General features: G+C 38.5%; 1 protein-coding gene across 4 annotated transcripts in view; it reads left to right on the top strand.

Annotated features, from left to right (window-relative positions):
* NEBL (nebulette) overlaps positions 1–13,899 on the top strand; it is a 377,813-nt gene that overhangs the window by 357,983 nt on the left and 5,931 nt on the right. For all 4 annotated transcript variants that reach the window (XM_055543771.1, XM_055543770.1, XM_055543769.1 and 1 more), the window contains one exon: positions 13,118–13,224. In XM_055543771.1, the coding sequence (XP_055399746.1) occupies positions 13,118–13,224 (107 nt within the window). The remainder of the gene's footprint in view (positions 1–13,117; positions 13,225–13,899) is intronic.

The following is a 13,899-nucleotide window of genomic DNA, read 5'->3' as shown; positions in this document are numbered from 1 at the left end:
CTCATTAGCTCCTGCCATCCAGGCTCCTTGTTATATGCTGCTTCTCTTGTGACCAGATTTCCTATTTCTTATTGTCTGATCTCTGCCCTCCTCCTAAACACTCTGTTTATGCTGCATTTCTCAGACATTTTGGTTCTTGATCTTTATCTTACACCATATACCTGACCTTTGTACTCTGAATTTATTTACTATTCTGTCAGGCACTTTCCTAGAGCCTGTCTCAGTGTGCTTATAAATGTATGCCTTGATCACAGTGACCCTTTATTCACCTTCCTACCTGACTGGGACTTTTCATACCTGTCTATTTCTCTGGCCCCCACCACTCACCTTGAACGTAGAGCTTGGGCTCTGGGAAAGCCCGACAATCCTTGACATTCAGTTTTCCACATCTCCCTATCTTCAAATCATATCAGAGGCACATTGCATCAGTTTCATAAATGTTTTTCCATTGGTTGAAAAACATGCCTGCTTATTCACAAATGTAATCAATACTGAGACGTGTCTAGATGTGATATTTAGTGTGGCTTGTTACTAAGGCAGTCTAATGTAAAACTATTCAGGAAGTCCTCATGGATTGATGATGCTCCTTAAGAGTATCTTATTGGTGCTAGAATAAACTAAATGCATAGTTCAGTTTTATATCTTTAAGAATATATTACATATATTAATCCAATAAGTATTTACAGAATTGCTTCTTCAATAGTGTAATGAGATTTTCTTTCATTGTACTTGAATAATGATGAATCTTGCTATGTAAGATAGATTTACACAATATCAGCAGTAGTGGTCACTGAGGAAAATTGGGATTTGCTGTGAGATGGCTTTTCAGTCATGGCATAATTTGTGTGCAATGGCTAGTCTGGGTGGTATGGCTTACCTAAATGGAAACAGTGTCCCCATCTACCTGCTGTCCTTAAGTTCTTTATTGCTTTCATCTTATGAGAGAACTGCCCCAAACTGTATAGTTCTTGTCAGGAAACCACATACGTATCCACAATATGCATGCCTTCATTTTTTTTTTTTTTTTGTCTTATTTTGGAGGACTGTGTGCATGTGGCAGTAGATATAGATATGTGCAATGTGGATTTTGTGTATATTGAGAATATTATTAAATATTATTAAATATAAATATAATTGAGAATATTATTAAAGACTCTCTAATCTGGGGCAGAAATTATTTCCTTTTCCATCAGTGACAGACCTACTTGTATTTGTGGTTTGGGTTATGGTTATAGTTGGGGAGATTATTCTGGCTTTGATAGCTAAAATTTAGAAATACATCTGAGAAGAAAACTATGCAAGTTGAAATTCAAATGTAAATGTAGGAATGAGTTGACTAGATTATTCTGAAGCAAAATAGCAGATATTCTTTAATCCAAAGCATTCTATTTCTATTCAAACCACATTATGTCACAGCTCAGTTCTGTCAGTTCAGTCATTCACAGACTGAAGTTTTCCAGAGAAAAAACAGTTAGCTTTGAAATCAAAATGTATTGCTTTTCTGGTTTTTTGAGACTAATTACGTTTAGCTGGAAGATAATTTAACATATTAACTAATTTTGTGTCTTTTTCAACATTTAGGAATTGCAGAATCCCAAAGCAATATTTCAGAAGTTCTTACTTGAGACAACTAAGCCAAATATATAAATAAAATGGCCAAATATATGTACGTATGGCTCTAAAAAGTACATAATTCATATATATTTTTCCTTTTGTGGTGAACAGGTAATTAGGAATATTTAACTAGCCAACATATTTGATTGAAGCAACATTTAAGTCTGTCATTTAAGTTTAGGGAAGAAAATGTTTAGGTCGTCTCCTGGCTTAATTGTATTTTCAGCTAGATTCTTGATATGTCTGTGGGAATCGATTTGTCACTATGCTGATGATGAGTTGAGGCAGTCACATTTTTCAGGCTGTTTCTACAGGATGGTTTTGAAAATTGTTAGGTGGCATCATGATGGGGGTCTTTGCTGCTTACTGGAAAAGTAGTTCAAGTCATATTAAGAGATGTGACTTGAACATAGACTTGAAATTATTCAAACGGGGCGAGGTGACTGAATGACAGTCATCCTGGGTAACGTAGGATAGTACTGGCGACAGGAAGATTAAACACACATTCAGATGCACACCCCAGAGACTAATCAGAGGCCAGAATGACCCTTAGAGATATCTCAAAGCTGCTGCTTCAGAAGTGATGCTGCTGTCTGTGATTTCAGCTTGCTTTTCCAAAACTGAATGAATTATTCTCACTATAATTTGTTCCAGGGATGTTCAGGCACACCTCATCAACCACAGACATGGGAACTTCTTGTGGCGTTTGTACCCTACATTTACCACAAAAAGTCAGTGGCAACTGGAGTTGCCTCTGAGATCATACGAAGCTGCCTTGTGCTTCTCCCCATTAGACCTCGTTCTGTTTTCTTCCCCTCCCTCTTGCTCCCGTCTGCCCCACTGGTGGGGGTATGTGGTTGATGCTGACTCTTCTGACTTAAGGTCATGCCCTCTCCACATCTAGAAGCTCCTCTCCACACCGTAGAGCTCTTCCACATTTCTGAATTTATAATGCATATTTGTAGACTCCTCTTTTGCTACCTTGTCATTTTGCCCATGATCATGTTGATGTGGTACAGTCCAGAGTTTAGTTTCTGGAGTCAGATTGTTAGCATTTAAATACTAGCTCCTATGTGGCTCTGATATTTCTGACCAAGTTACTGAGTCTTGCTAACCTTTGGACTTCCTGTCTGTAAAGTGGGCATTTACTATCTGTAAAGTGGTGACGAGTCCACCAGTTTGTGTGCGTAACACCCTAGGCGCAGGGCCCTGCATGGTTTAAGGAGAGGGACCAACTGTGCCAATTTACCCAAGACCAAGAGGGCTCCTGGGAAGCAGAACCGTCAGTGCAAAACCTGAGAAAGTCGCAAGCTGAGTTAGTCCCCCTAGTTGTAAGCATTTCATTTATATTATTCAAATTTATTGTATTTATATTTTGTATTCCTATGTTACATCTTTCCCCTGTTAGGTTTCACAGAGGCTCACATCTAGGTGCTTAAACATCTTCAAGTGTACTGCATTTTCCTAAAAGAGATTTACATTACCTTATGGTAATAAAATTCACATACAACTAGAAAATTAAAGATGACATGGAGGAGAAATTGTTAGGAATGTAGCATTGGCTTGAGAGATAATTTTTGATTTTGCAAAGATAGTTTTAAAAAATGTATTCCAGATGCTTAGAACAGTGTGAATAATAAAAGAGGTTAACTGTTACCTCCAGGAAAAAATTATACACAAAAGAAAATATAATCACAGATTGCTACTGTTTAATCAAGTGATCAAGCAATCCCAAAGCACAGTGTGGCTGCAGGGCTGTCTTGCCACACTTCCATAAATCCAGCTGGTAAGAAAACAAAGAGGCCTTTATACCCACAACACAGCAGGCAGCATGGGCTTCATGTGGCAAGGATGCCGATTCCCTGTGCCCCTCCATCCTCTGAGTTCCAAGGAAGATATGGCAACAGGTCATGGGTGCAAGCCCAGGTAGATGCTGAGCACACAGAGATTGTGTGTCGCAGCTGAGAAGGGCTCAGGTCAGAAAGCTGGAAGTCATGTAAGATAATCACAGATTATCTAGCAAACCTGTCCAACTTTTGCCCCACAGGGAGACAGTATCTGTATCAACCCAACTAGGAAACAAGTCTTCTCTGGGGAGGAAAGGGAAATTTTATTATTGGAAAAACATTTTTTGGCTGCAAAGTCTGCATTTCCTCTCAGATGGCCCTGCCCTGGTCAACACCCCAAAACTGGGGACTTTGTCCACCCCTCTGTCATTGGCCTCACCAGGAGTGTCGCATGTTAGCCCCTCAGTTATCCTGCAGTGAGCTGCTTATGGCTCAGCTTTCTTCCCACAATCCCCAGTTGTTCCTTGAGTCCTGGGTTAAATATTTGCCCGCACAAATAAGGACACTTATCCCATTCATGAGGGCTCCATTCTCATGATCTAATCACCCCAAAGTCCCCATCTCTAAATACCACCACATTTTGGGATTAGGATTCAACACATGAATTTGTGGGGATACAGACATTTGGTCCATTGCAGGGGGAGAGGGGGAATTTGGGAGTAGCATAAATAAGGTCACATGTGCCCCTAAATTTGTTTCAGGTGGAGAAGAAGGACTCCGGCGGTAGCTTAGTTGCTCTTTATTGTGGCTGCCCATTTGAATTGCCTGGAAGATTTAAAAAATAAAACACCAGTGTCCACTCCTTCCCACTCCCACCCCAGAGACTCTGATTTAATTAATCAGGGTGGTAGGGAGACATGGACAACAGCCTGGTTTTAAAATACTCCAGGTGAATTTAATATGCAGCCAGGGTTGAAACTCACTGCAAGTAACTGAATCCTCTCTGTCTCTTCCTTTTATTCCCATAGCGACCTCATGGACTGTAGCCCGCCAGGCTCCTCTGTCCATGGGATTCTCTAGGCAAAAATACTGGAGTGGGTTGCCATACCCTATCTTCCCAACCCAGGAATCAAATCCAGGTCTCCAGCATTACAGGCAGATTCTTTACCATCTGAGCCACCAGGGAAGCCCCAGATAGGATCAAGCTTATTGTTTAATATTTACTTCAAAACTAACAGCATCTGCATTCTTTCTCTTTAAAATTCATGTTTTCATTCAATTTACCAATTTTCCTGTGCTTGTCTAAATAGAGATCTTTTTTGTCCTTCTTGTTGTTGATTAGTCATTAAGTTGTGTCTGACTCTTTGCAATCCCATGGACTGTAGCCCACCAGGCTCCTCTGTCCATGGAATTTCCTAGGCAAGAACACTGGAGAGGATTACCATTCCCTTCTCCAGGGGATCTTCCTGACCCAGGAATCGAACCCAGGTCTTCTACACTGGCAGGCAGATTCTTTACCACTGAGCCACCAGGGGAAAATAAAACCAAATCAAATTCTTTGACATGTGTTAGCTGATAAAAACCATAGTCAGGGGTTAGAAAATATGATGATTTCATTGCATCTTGTATTCTTTACTGGAAAATTCCTGAGGGCTGATTTTCTCCTTATTCTAGATTTTTAAAAATGCCTTTAAGTAAACCCCCAATTTATTTTCTCTGTGCATGTTGTCTATAGTAGCTATAGACTTAATGCTTGTGTCCCCCCAAATTCATATATTGAAATCCTTACCCCCTATATGATGATAATGTGGCCTTTGGGAGGTGATTAGTTTGTGAGGGTGGAGTTCTCGTGAATGGGATTAGTGCCCTTATATAAAAGAGACTCCCCCCCTCCACCATATAGATAAGTAAATAATAAAAACAAAAGAGACCCCACAGAGTTCCATCACCCTCTCCCCCTCCTGCCATGTAAAGGACTCAGTGAAAAGATAGCCTTCCGTGAATCAGGAAGCAGATCCTCACCAGACACCAAATCTGCTGATGCTTTACTTTGGGCTTCCCAGCTTCCAGAACTGTGAGAAAGAAATGATATTGGTTAAGTCACCTAGTCCGGTGTTTTTAAACCAGCCCAGATGGTTTTATACCTGGCCAAGACATCAGTACAGCATGATATTTATTGTTATGTTCTGCATTTGAAATTTGGCTATCTACTATTATTCTATAGTTATTGTGAGGCTGTCAAAACCTCCACTCTGTCTGTAATGACCTGAGACTTTTATTGTGGTCACTGTGCAGAGATAGTTATTCTGATGCCTTCCTGGTTAACCTCCTAGCCTCTGGATTTTTATTCTATAAAGTGGAAATTCAGTGACACCTGTATTAGAGGGTTGTTCTGTTTTGCTATGTGGCAATATATAAAGCCCCAGGCACATGGAGGACACTCCTTTTCTTCTGCTGCTCACTCTGGGTACCTCCCCCAGATGGGACATTTTTGGGTGTGCTTTTTCTACTGCTAATTGAGGTAATTCTACTTTTTCTTCATTAAATTTTTTTGGTTCATTTAATCTTCGTGTGTTTGCATGCATTCCCTTATTTTTCTAGTTTCAGATTTCTGAAGGCTCCTAAAGATTTTTCTTCATACATTTTCACCTTCTGTCTTATGGTCTTCCTGTCTACTTCTTTACTTTGATTTTCTTTCCTTCCATTGTAAGACTAGACCTTAAATAGAAAATATTAGTGTTGGCTGTTTATGGAAGAATTTATTGGGCACTAGAAGAGAGATTTCGGTTTTATAAATACTATGCATGCATTCATGGTAAGTTGCTTCCGTCTTGTCTGACTCTTTGCAACCCCATGGACCATAGTCCTCCAGTCTCCTCTGTTCATGGAGTTTCCCAGGCAAGAGTACTGGAGTGGATGGTCATGCCCTCCTTAGGGGACCCTCCCGATCACTCTTATGTCTCTTGATTGGCAGGCATATTCTTTACCACTAGTGCCACCTGGGAAACCCTTATAAATATTACAGGACATTCAAATAGAGCCCCAAATCTGCAGAGCTTTAGTCAGCTTCCAGATCTCTGGTCAATCTCTGGTTTATCAATGTGAAATGGAAGTTGAGGCACACTTTTGTGTTTTGTGGATGCCTTAGTATCATGAAAGCTATTGTTTTTTGGCCTTTATTGTTTTGAAATAGAAACTGCTTAACCTCAAGACTCTTGGGACGGAAGGCAATCACCCTTTACCATCATCTGTACCAGTGTGCGTGGGGACTGACCATGAGTGCAATAAGGAAGGCGCTGTGTGTTCTTCTCTTTCTTAAGAAATTCTGGTTCATTGCAAAATTAGCCTAATATCTTGCTTTTGCAAAACTGCTTGAATTCCATCTTTTCATGAACAATATCTCATACTCATCTTTTACTCAAATTTTATTAAGGAATAAACCCAATTTCCAGAGCTATTGCTTGAAATTTCCTTTTGCTTATTCCACCTATGTTTCATAAAAAACATTCATGTAGCAAAACAATAAAAAACGTTTGTGCCTGCTTTTAAATAGGCATTTGCTTTTAGTAAGTTGATTCTTCTGAGCTCTCAGTTATATTTTTATAGTCCTAATCAGTTCAGTTCAGTCGCTCAGTCGTGTCTGACTCTTTGAGACCCCATGAATCGCAGCACGCCAGGCCTCCCTGTCCATCACCAACTCCCGGGGTTCACTCAGACTCATGTCCATCGAGTAAGTGATGCCATCCAGCCATCTCATCCTCTGTTGTCCCCTTCTCCTCCTGCCCCCAATCCCTCCCAGCATCAGAGTCTTTTCCAATGAGTCAACTCTTCGCATGAAGTGGCCAAAGTACTGGAGTTTCAGCTTTAGCATCATTCCTTCCAAAGAAATCCCAGGGCTGATCTACTTCAGAATGGACTGGTTGGATCTCCTTGCAATCCAAGGGATTCTCAAGAGTCTTCACCACAGTTCAAAAGCATCAATTCTATTGTACTCAGCCTTCTTCACAGTCCAACTCTCACATCCATACATGACCACTGGAAAAACCATAGCCTTGACTAGACGAAACTTTGTTGGCAAAGTAATGTCTCTGCTTTTCAATATGCTATCTAGGTTGGTCATAACTTTCCTTCCAAGGAGTAAGCATCTTTTAATTTCATGGCTGCAATCACCATCTGCAGTGATTTTGGAGCCCAAAAAATAAAGTCTGACACTGTTTCCACTGTTTCTTCATCTATTTCCCATGAAGTGATGGGACTGGATGCCATGATCTTCGTTTTCTGAATGTTGAGCTTTAAGCCAACTTTCACTCTCCACTTTCACTTTCATCAAGAGGCTTTTTAGTTCGTCTTCACTTTCTGCCATAAGGGTAGTGTCATCTGCATATCTGAGGTTATTGATATTTCTCCCGGCAATCTTGATTCCAGCTTGTGCTTCTTCCAGTCCAGCGTTTCTCATTGTGTACTCTGCATATAAGCAGGGTGACAATATACAGCCTTGACGTACTCCTTTTCCTATTTGGAACCAGTCTGTTGTTCCATGTCCAGTTCTAACTGTTGCTTCCTGACCTGCATACAGATTTCTCAAGAGGCAGGTCAGGTGGTCTGGTATTCCCATCTCTTTCAGAATTTTCCACAGTTTATTATGATCTGCACAGTCTAAGGCTTTGGCATAGTCAATAAAGCAGAAATAGATGTTTTTCTGGAACTCTCTTGCTTTTTCCATGATCCAGCGGATGTTGGCAATTTGATCTCTGGTTCCTCTGCCTTTTCTAAAACCAGCTTGAACATCAGGAAGTTCACGGTTCACGTATTGCTGAAGCCTGGCTTGGAGAATTTTGAGCCTTACTTTACTAGCGTGTGAGATGAATGCAATTGTGTGGTAGTTTGAGCTTTCTTTGGCATTGCCTTTCTTTGGGATTGGAATGAAAACTGACCTTTTTCAGTCCTGTGGCCACTGCTGAGTTTTCCAAATTTGCTGGCATATTGAGTGTAGCACTTTCACAGCATCATCTTCCAGGATTTGAAATAATTCAACTGGAATTCCATCACTTCCACTAGCTTTGTTCATAGTGATGCTTTCTAAGGCCCACTTGACTTCACATTCCAGGATGTCTGGCTCTAGGTCAGTGATCACACCATCGTGATTATCTGGGTTGTGAAAATCTTTTTTGTACAGTTCTTCTGTGTATTCATGCCACCTCTTCTTAATATCTTCTGCTTCTGTTAGGTCCATACCATTTCTGTCCTTTATTGAGCCCATCTTTGCATGAAATGTTCCCTTGGTATCTCTAATTTTCTTGAAGAGATCTCTAGTCTTTCCCATTCTGTTGTTTTCCTCTATTGCTTTGCATTGATCGCTGAGGAAGGCTTTCTTATCTCTTCTTGCTATTCTTTGGAACTCTGCATTCAGATGCTTATATCTTTCCTTTTCTCCTTTGCTTTTTGCTTCTCTTCTTTCCATAGCTATTTGTAAGGCTTCCCCAGACAGCCATTTTGCTTTTTTGCATTTCTTTTCCATGGGGATGGTCTTGATTCCTGTCTCCTGTACAATGTCATGAACCTCATTCCATAGTTCATCAGGCACTCTATCTATCAGATCTAGGCCCTTAAATCTATTTCTCAGTTCCACTGTATAATCATAAGGGATTTGATTTAGGTCATATCTGAATGGTCTAGTGGTTTTCCCTACTTTCTTCAATTTAAGTCTGAATTTGCTAATAAGGAGTTCATGATCTGAGCCACAATCAGCTCCTGGTCTTGTTTTTGCTGGCTGTATAGAGCTTCTCCATCTTTGGCTGCAAAGAATATAATCAGTCTCATTTTGGTGTTGACCATCTGGTGATGTCCATGTGTAGAGTCTTCTCTTGTGTTGTTGGAAGAGGGTGTTTGCTATGACCAGTGCATTTTCTTGGCAAAACCCTATTAGTCTTTGCCCTGCTTCATTCCGTACTCCAGGGCCAAAAAAAATCTTTTATTGTACCAAGTATAAGGTAGATAACAAGTTTGATAATCCCAAAAGGACTTGTGTTAAATAATATAGCCAGAGAGGGAGATGAAAATAATCAATAAAGGTGTGAGGAGAGACCATAAGGACAAGATAGCTTGTATTTACTCTGAGATTTCTCATTCTAAACTCTTCTGTTCTTTCCAACCCATGCATGTTTAGGATAAACACTTTCTTCTCCCTCTGTATTTCACAGTAGCTACAGATTCCTTTTGGAGGTAAGATTTGAACAATTGAGTAGGCATAAATTTACTTCCAGAGAAGGCAATGTCACTCCACTCCAGTACTCTTGCCTGGAAAGTCCCATGGACGGAGGAGCCTGTTAGGCTGCAGTCCTTGGGGTCTCTAAGAGTGGGATACGACTGAGCTACTTCACTTTCATGTTTCATGTTTCACTTTCATGCACTGGAGAAGGAAATGGCAACCCACTCCAGTGTTCTTGCCTGGAGAATCCCAGGGACGGGGGAGCCTGGTGGGCTACCGTCTATGGGGTCGCATGGAGTTGGACACGACTGAAGCGACTTAGCAGCAGCAGCAGCAGCAAATTTACTCCATTTTTAAATGACAAAATTAGAGAAAACTTTTTAAAACAATTATTATTGGAGTATAGTTGATTTATAATGTTGTGTTAGTTTTAGGTGTACAACAAAGTAAATCAGTTATACATATATTCATTATTTTTTAGATTTTAGACCTTTTCTCATATAGGTTATTAAAGAATATTGAGTCGAGTTCCCTGATCTACACAGTAGGTCTTTATTATCAATTTTATATATGATAGTGTGTATATGTTAATCCCAATCGCCTAATTTAGTCTTCTCTCCTTTTGCCTTTGGTAACCATAAGCTTGTTTTCTACATCTGTGACTCTATTTCTGTTTTGTAAATAAATCCATCTGTACCACCTTTCTAAATTCCTCATATGTGTGTTAATATATGATATTTGTTTTTCTCTTTATGACTTAACATCACTCTTTATGACAGTCTCTGAATCCGTCTACACCTCTGAAAGTGGCACAGTTCCATTTTTATGGCTGAGTAATATTCCATTGTATATATGTGCCACATCTTCTTTGTCCATTCCTCTGTTGATCAGCATTTAGGTGACTTCCATATCTTGGCTGTTGTAAATAGTGCTGCAGTGAACATTGGAATACATGTATCTTTTCAAGTTATGGTTCTGAATCTAGAGAATACTTTTAAATGATATTTCTTGAGTTGTCATTACTGATGGGTGCTAAACCTGTGCAAATTTAAATATGTTACAGCCTATGAGATAGCATCTTTAAGAATTTTTTCATCATTGTCCTTTCTTGATTTTTTTTCCCAAAATATTTCAAAATGATTGTGCTTGACTCTGTACATCAAAATTTAAAGATCATAGTTAAATAGTGTGATAAAGGATTGAGAGTTTAATTTTTAATTTTAATTAATTTTAAAGGGTTACTTATTTAATCTGCTGGGAGGGATGGGGGGCAAGAGGAGAAGGGGACGACAGAGGATGAGATGGCTGGATGGCATCACTGACTCGATGGACGTGAGTCTCAGTGAACTCTGGGAGTTGGTGATGGACAGGGAGGCCTGGCGTGCTGCAATTCATGGGGTCGCAAAGAGTCGGACACGACTGAGTGACTGATCTGATCTGATTCACATATAGATCAAGATAATAATGAAGAAACGACTTGTTTAAATGGGTAAAAACCCAGTCCAGAAGTGCTAGCCTTCAGATGCAGTTGGAGTCACTGATTAATATGTATTTAAGGAAATGCCTTAAGTATCCTGAGCCATTTCTTTAATTAGGCAAAGGATAAGTATCCAAGACCATCACATCTATAGGAAGACAACTGGTTTTGTCACTTCTCTAATGCCTGCATGCTTTGAATGTAGTGGACAGTGAAAATTGTTCACATCCATGCAGGCTTACCAAGTGACAGGAAGGGTAGTAAGCTCTTTGCACACATGGAGTCTTTTAAATATTTTCTGATAGTCAAGGGAGAAAATAAATAAGTGGTCAGTGCTTTCTGCTTCCAACACAAGGAAAAGCTTTTTTACTCAGCTAATTAATTAGGTCTAGATATTTATGGAAATTATTTTTTCTTCATGAGTGAATTTTGACAACATCCTTGACATCTATTAACATTAAACATTTAAATTGAGTTGATAATGTTAAAAAGTACTGTTTTCTTAAGTATTTGGTGTTTGATAACTTTAAAATATACTGCAATCCAAGTTAAGTGCTTTCTCTAGAAAGACATTGAATAAACACAATTACAACATTATAATATTCATTAATTCAAGAACTACTTTAAAAATCTCCATTTAACCTAATATCACTATGATATGGAGAATACATTAATGATTTGTAACTTTCTGATGATTAAACTTCTTTAAAGTTTTATGTTCTCATATATCATTAGAATGAGTGTGCCACTTATAAAATAGTAATTATTCATAATACCCAAGAATTACATCTGCTTTATTCTTTTATTATAATGTCCTGAGTAAATACTTTATATACTCAACCCGATTGAACAAACAGGACAATCTATTGTGGGTTTTTATAGGACTTGTATCATACAAGTTTTACTATGATGAAGGGAATGCCTACTAAAATACCTTCATGTATAGCCCCTGATTCTGGTTACAAATACACACTACTGATTTTTGTGTGGTTTTATCTAGCTTCTGTATTAGTTTCTCTAGAATTCTGATTTCTTCAAAGCAGAAACTATGTCTTTTGAATGTCATTAATTAGTGTGAGACTAGCACAGACTAAGTGAATACTCTTTTTTAATGTAGAAGTTTAATGTTTATGAAATTCTTTAACTGGTTTGGTTCCTAAGGTTTTGTAACATTATTCAACTGACTTATAGCCAAAATAAAATGATTCTTATATGATTCATATATATGATCCATATATTCTAAATAAAATTTTCTTTAAAATGTACAGACTTATTATTAACTGCTTAACAAACATTTGTTTCTAAACATATGCTACGTTTACCATCTTTGTAAAGGTAACATTCAGCAGTGTATTTCAAAATACTGAAAGCATCTATTGTTAAGTATTCAATATTTTGTGAAAATACTTATATCCTGTCACTGGTTTGAAAATCCAATTAAATTCGTTTAAATTTCTTTTTTTTTTAATTGACATATAGCTGGTTTACAATGTTGTGTTAGTTTCAGATTTACATCACAGTGGTTCAGTTATACATATACATGTAAATCTATTCTTTTTCAGATTTCTTTTCCTTTCTAGGTTATTATAAAATATTGAGTATAGTTCCCTATGCTATACAGTAAGTCTTTGCTATAAATTCCTTTAAATTTCTTATTTTTATTTTGGAAAATGCCTACAGAGATCATACAGCCAAGTGAAAACATGATTTTTTAAAGAGATTATGGGAATTTTTGTTATTTGTGTTGTTTTAATATATAGCATCTGCAATAGAGCATTACAAGCATTTCTAACATATATTTGATTGCATGGTACACTGATTACCTATATATATGCCCTTAATGACTGAAATTTATAGTACCCTAGAGATCACTTATAACATCACTGCTCAAATTTCACATGACACTGAAAATGGCGTTTTGTTCCAGAATTGTCTAGCTGAGCATGGGATTACTTGAGGGCTTGGGATGGGTACTCTGAGGCTCGTTTTAAGGATTCTGTGTTTGTGTGTGTGTGTCTGTTTAATGTCCAGCACCCGTTCTTCCTGGAGCCTACCAGCAAAGCCATTCTCAAGGGTATGGGTACATGCACCAGACCAGCCTGTCATCTGTGAGGTCAATGCAGCATTCACCAAATCTAGTAAGTGCCCGTTTGAAGTGCTCCTCCTTCCCTGGTCTTCATAGTTTATCTCCAGAATATAAAAGCACATGGAGTACAGTTGGATTGAATAGGGTTCATTTTTTACATAAAATGTAAATGATGATGTGTTGCCATTTATATAGCTTCTTCTATGGAAGTAGAAGGAAGTAGACGATAAACCATTGAGAAGGGAAAGCATGATGTGAAAACATGTAAACAATGAAACATAGTAAGACTTTACCGGTATTCTGTCCTCATTGTTACCTCATGATTGGAAATAGTCAGCCATGGTCTTCATTCAATAAAAAAGCACAAATATTTGGTCATGTTAAATAGTTAATCAAAATGGCCATGGAAACCTAAACAACACGGTCAACATATGTCTTTGAGTTCTCCTCTTGGAAATCTTGGAGTGCTGACTCATTCATTGAATGGAAGACTTGGAAGCAGACTTCCAGACCAGTTAGTTCAGTTTGGCATGTTATGATGAAATGGCTTCTCAAGCTCCTGACACAGTCACTTGGCCTTTGTCTGTGTCCTTAGAAATAGGTGGCCCTTCTAAACAGCTTGTAAGATACCTTTTAAAAATATATTTGTAAAAGTATAGTTGACTTTAATATTATATTAGTTTCAGGTATACAACATAGTGATCTGGTATTCTTATAGATTGTGTAC

This window comes from Bubalus kerabau, chromosome 13 (genome assembly GCF_029407905.1).
Source record: "Bubalus kerabau isolate K-KA32 ecotype Philippines breed swamp buffalo chromosome 13, PCC_UOA_SB_1v2, whole genome shotgun sequence".
Lineage (NCBI taxonomy): Eukaryota > Metazoa > Chordata > Mammalia > Artiodactyla > Bovidae > Bubalus > Bubalus kerabau.
Note: the sequence above shows the minus strand (reverse complement) of the source record. Positions and strands in the feature narration are given on the sequence as shown.